A 6,000-nucleotide genomic window follows, 5' to 3' on the forward strand; every position below is an offset into this window, starting at 1 on the left:
CTGATTGATCATATAACTAGGATTATTGGTACATACAGCTGGGAAGTAACAGAAATGTGATATGAAAATCAGAATATTCATATTCAGTCACAATACGTTTCTGTTGAACAAAATTTACACCCACTCATTAATTAAACTCATAATTAAAACATTGATCAGAACAATCACAGACTGTATAACAACAGTTTCTAGTCTGGTCATGGGATAATGTATTAAATGAATAATATTAATAAAGATAAAGCATGCCACATTAATAACTTCTCCACTTCCAAAAACTATTTGCCAAACGAGCAAATCCGCTCATTCACCGTTGAACTAAGGTGAACTCCTCGCACCGAAACAGGAAGTGCACACTTGAATTTGCTGGAACAGGGGGTGGATATTGTAATGTAATATTATTGACATTGTTTCATTTTCATCATTCTTCGATCTGTGTGACGGTAAAAAAAAAGGTTTTAATTGAGCTCCATTCGATATTAAAAAGTCTTACATTTAAAAGTGAAAACTGTAGAGACCACGTGATTTGGAAATTGTAATTCTTTGTGTGTGATTTGGGTGAGCTTGCCCTTGAACACTGAGGCCGGCCATGTTCCCCTGTCTGTTCTAACACCAGGACTCTATAAGCTCACAGCTCTGTGGAGTCTTGGATCAGCGGAGCAGTTTAATGCAGTGGGAGTACAGATGTGTTCGCTGAGCGTAGTAATTGATTCCAGACTCGTATAGCGTGTGGATGGATATAAGCGTGGGAACTCCGTGGTGAAACCAGCTGTGGATAGGGAGAGTCACAGCTGGCTCTGAGCCCTGAACTATACAGCAGGCAGCGATGAGAAACAGCTTCACCGTCTGCGTCCACCTGCTGCTTTCTCTGTTACACTAATGGGTCGATGAGTTTCAGCCGCCAGTGATGAACTGATTCTCCACTTCCTGAAGCTGCAGCCACACTAAACATTTCTATTTTACTTGGCAGTATGTTTAGTCATCAGTTTTTTTTACACTGCATCACCAGCGGTCTGATCTGTTAACAGAGACATTTAATGTGGGCAACAGCGTTTTCACTCCTTGGCTGTTCGGAGAGTTTTATCTGAAACTAATGCTTCAGCCAAGAAATATGCGTCCACCTTAAAGCTCTGCTCGGGGACCATATTTATCAAACTTGTAATAATTACATTTTTTAAAAATTATTATTATATATATATTCTATGTTCTTGCAGAATAGCAAACCACTAAAAAAGCTGCAAGGATTTTTTTTAAGAATGTACAATATGGCAGATTTAGGTGTCAATCTATACCTCTGATTGGCTATCCCTTCATGTGATCACATGAGAGTTACACTCGAATCGCACTGCATCACAATAGGGCTGAATCGTATCGTATTGCATTAGTAGTAGCTTGTATGTATCTTTAACGTACTGGATAGTTGACAGTGCGTCAAGATGTGTATCTCCTCATTGGCTTCAGTGATGCAGACGCACATCACAGGAAGACATCACTTTGGTCTCTTACAGATCGGCTTTTTTCACTGTTTTTCTGACAAAAATGATTAATCAATCAACATAGAAAATAATCGTTTCATGCAGCCACAATTAGCATGTTTAATATCACAGGATAAAACAGTTAACATCATAACTCGAAGCAGGAAAAACACATTTTATTCTGAAAATGAATCGATTGCTTTGGAGAACAGTTGCCGTGAATCGCCCTTAGCATATTTGAGATGTATAAACATTGGGGTTGTTTGTTTTTAAGACATAATTATTATTAATATTTATTAATATTTTTATTTAACTTTTATTTAACCTCCTATGTAGACTCATAAAAGTTGTTGGAATACAACAAAAACATTAATAGAACAAAGACTCAATGACTGAGCTGGAGCAGCTCTCACACAGAGGAATTGATTGACTTAATCTAAAGCAGCAGCCTTGATATTAAAGACTTCCTAACCTTCTTCCCTTGTCTCTCCCGTCAGCTTATAATTACTGCTCCAACAACGGTGGCTGTTCTCACCTGTGTTTGCCGCGGCTCGGCGGGTTCACCTGCCGCTGCCCAGACGCTGCCGATGGTCAATGTGTGGAGAGGAACCTGTGAGTCTGCAGAGCGACAATAACACTGCCGCCACTGGGAGAGGAAAAAAAAGACAAAACACACTTAACTGAATTTTGGTGTTTTCTACTTTTCTTACTTGAATTGAACGTTTCTACAATCATTTTAGAGTTGAGAGTTTTACGTTTTGTTGGCCTTTGTAAACTGTTCAGACCTCACTGTATTTATGACGTCACACTTGAGGTGAGATAATTAACTTTCTTCCTGTTACTGTTGAATTCAGATTTGGTTTCAGATCTTTTTGTGCAGCATGTGTTTTTAATTTGAGTTTCATTCCGATATTAGAAATAAGTGACTAAAAAAAGAATACAGGGATTTTTTTTGAAAGACAGCAGGTAGCTGAAAACCCTTTCACCAGATGATAATTATTTGAAAAGGTACTGAATGATGAACTTCAGGTTGTGTTTTTAATGTAAAACTCTTATCGAATTCTCACAGATGTGGTCTGAAAGATAAGTGTGAGAAACAATCAGATATAATTCTAAAAATGTCGTAAGGTTTCTGAAAATGAAATTTCTGTTTCAGATAAAGACAACTTAAATTCTTCAATACGTTGTGCAAAGTTAAACATGAAGAATCTCACTGAGATTTCTTGACTCAACAAGAACTCCATATATGACTGTTTAGGTCTGAGTTCTTGAATTTCATCCACCAAACAAGTCAATGGTTTTTATCAGAAGTCATCTTACAAGAAGCTGGACACCAATCACATACTGACAACATCCAATAATGTATACAGTATCAGCACATATATCAGAAGAGGCTGAACAACCAGATCTGCTTCTAAATACTCACACTGATAAATGACAATCATAATGATTGGCTGACAGCGGATTTCTATGAGTAACTTGTATGAGTAGCAAATTTTCAAGTTAGACTGACTCATGGTTAGTGAGTTACACCCAATCAAATTCATCCTTACCAAAATATGGCCGCAACAGCACAAAGTGTTCAAGAGTGTAGATTAGAGTTTACACCTACAAGAAACTGTCAGTTAGTTACAACAAAACAGTTTGTAACAACAAATTAATCGAGGATGATGATCATGGTTCAAGAGTTATGAACCAAAATGTCAAACATTTCTAACTCTGGCCACATGGTGGCACTGTTGGTTCCATCATGTTCATCAATTTTTTCTATGTGCACATTAGCAAATACTTTTCTGACTAAATCAGAAATAATCAGGAGCTCCTCGTGATGTTTCAACTGAACTGCAGTGATTTTAACACATACGTGATGTCAAATGTCTCATGAGCATCATGTTTGTTGACACGTCTCTTTTGATGCAGTCTGTGCAGATGTGGTTGACTAAGAATACCTGTTTTACATGAACGTGCTGCCTTTTACTGACAGAAGGTTTGTCTGATTGATCAATCTTTTTTTTAAATAGCCAAATTAAATTACACATAAAACCACATTTTCTTCTTGTTTAATTGGTGATGAGGTGAATAACAGTTAAATGAAGCTGACTCAAGTTTTTCATTGGTAAATAAAACTTTGCCAATCCTAAATTATTCTGTATTTTAGTATCATATATCATAAAATTAGAGTAGTTTTATTTCTTCCCCATTACTGACATGTATGTTCAGCATTGTGGAAATGAACTCTGCGTCACTATGAGCCAGTGACAGATCCTGGAACAGTGTCAGAGTTTATTAAGGGCTAAAAAAACATTTTAATACTTACAAGATTTATTCTGTTGTCTGTGCTAAAACACAATGTATTTTTTATATGAACTTGTAAATATTTACCTGATATGCAGATGGTATTGTTTTTTGTTTTTTTTAATGGTGCTGATGTTAGCCTGAGATCTACCTGATGATGATGATGATGATGATGATGATGATGATGATGATGATGATGATGATGATGATGATGATGATGATGATAACTGTGTAGGTGTGTGCAGGTTGTGTCTAGAGCCCAAGTGGGTGTTTGTTGGGTTGCAGCTTCGGTTTGAACGTCTCATGTAAACATAATTTTACATTCAAGACTTGAGACAACAAATGTTTGGTTTTAAAGACACTTTCATAATTGTGAAATACGGAGGTTTATTACTGTCGATATTAAAATGAAATCCTTTAAACCAATTTAATCAAACTGTTTTGAAGGAAAATTCTCAATTCAATAATTCAAATTCAAATGCAATTTTCTTTTCTTTTTTTGTGGAAAAGTTTTTTTAATTTTAACATTTTTAATTGCATATATAATTTGATTTTGATTTCATTTTAATATTTCCAGGCTTCCACACTGCTCTACCTGCTGCTAAAAACAAATGTCAAATTCTTTCAGTTTTTGGGGTTTTCTTTATATAAACAATAATGGCAGTTCGAGCCCCGGTACTGGATTTTGAAGCTGATACAAATATTTAAAAGCTTGACTTTTATTTTCACCTTAGACTAAAAAATAAAGACATTATTGCTGAAGAGTCGTCACAGAGACGTTATCTGATGCGAAAATGTTTTCACTTCAGCCTCCAAATTTAGCAACAGATGACATTTCTATGAGTAAACTTTCTATCAGAAAATTTTCCAGTGAGCACAAGAAACTTTGGGAAAACTTCTGGGCTCTGTAATGATCACTCATGGGGGCTGCCATTTTTGTTTTATCAAACACTATGTGAAACAGGTAAAAACCGTCTTATTAGTGTATTGTGAAACTCAATTTATCATGTGTCATTTTTTTAGCTCCTCACATACTGTATAAATACTGATGATTACACCACAGACACATCACTGGGCTCAGTGGGTTGTAGGTGAAGTGAACGGCAGGTTAGTGTCACGTTGGCTTTGGGAAACTCAGCTCAGGTTTTGTTTTTTTAATTGTTAACTGAAAACCCATCAGGGAGGATCAGTCCAGCAGGGCCGCACAACAACAGCACATCACTGACTGTGGTAAATACTGAAGTTCATTTTTAATAACGTGATTAAATTACTGGGGGAACAGACATGTTGTGCCTTATGTAAAAACACCTTTCATGTTAATTCACATTGTCTTGAATGTGTCCTGCAGTGGCAGTAGGAAGAGATAAACATGGTTGGTCAGTGTTGTGCAGCCCTGCTGACTGGTCTTATGTGCATCATGTTCGGTCTGTGACATGAAGTACTGTCTGTCTGTACTGAGCATCAGCCAAAGAGGGAACATTAACAGCCTGTACAGCCTCAATAAAACCTTTTTTAAATACAAAAGTATTTGTGTTTGTGTTTGTGTTTCATTGGATCGATGAGTCAGTGATGGGAAAATTAGTCTTTTACCTAATTAGCAAATCTGCCATGTTAGTGGAGAGCAGGGTCAGTGATAGCACATTTAATTCTGATGTATTTTAAAGGAATTTCTGTCATCAATTAGATTGGCTACAGTAGCCTGGCTAACAAAGGCTATTTTAGCTCAGAGTCAGAATCAGTGAAGGATCGCAAATCCCCCAACATCAGAAGAGACGAGAAAAGATTATATGCATATTTAATGAGTCCATGACAGTCTTAAAGTGATTGACCACAAATACACACCACACATTTTGACTTAATGTACTATGTTTTTGACACCTTACTATACTATAAAGTTTTTATGACACTTAATAATTTACTATACTATAAAGTTTTTATGACATTTTTGATGCCTTACTATACTATGATATTTTTGGGAAATTTCTGACGCCATACTATACTATGAGGTTCTGGCATTTCTGACTCCTTATTCAGTGGCATTTTTATTGCTTTTTGTGCCTTATTATGCTATGGCATTTTTAAAATATTTTTTAGATGCCTTACTTTTCTATTAAGTTTTTGGGAAGTTTCCAACGCCTTATATAGTAAGATTTTTTTCTGACATTTTTGACACCTTATACAGTGACATTTTTATGGCTTTTTATTGCTTTATTATATTATGACGTTTTATGGA

The 6,000-nt window shown here is 36.0% G+C and overlaps 1 protein-coding gene across 1 annotated transcript in view; it reads left to right on the forward strand.

The window, feature by feature from the left end:
• LOC111650073 (nidogen-1-like) overlaps nucleotides 1-5,291 on the forward strand; it is a 30,689-nt gene extending 25,398 nt beyond the window's left edge. Inside the window, exon 20 of the mRNA XM_023399855.2 lies at nucleotides 1,970-5,291. Within this exon, the coding sequence (XP_023255623.1) occupies nucleotides 1,970-2,088 (119 nt within the window). The 3' untranslated portion in view covers nucleotides 2,089-5,291. The remainder of the gene's footprint in view (nucleotides 1-1,969) is intronic.
• The last annotated feature ends 709 nt before the right edge of the window (nucleotides 5,292-6,000 follow it).

Source organism: Seriola lalandi, unplaced genomic scaffold, assembly GCF_002814215.2.
Source record: "Seriola lalandi dorsalis isolate HSWRI2012SDOR001 ecotype SW California unplaced genomic scaffold, Sedor1 jcf7180002052125, whole genome shotgun sequence".
Taxonomy (NCBI): domain Eukaryota; kingdom Metazoa; phylum Chordata; class Actinopteri; order Carangiformes; family Carangidae; genus Seriola; species Seriola lalandi.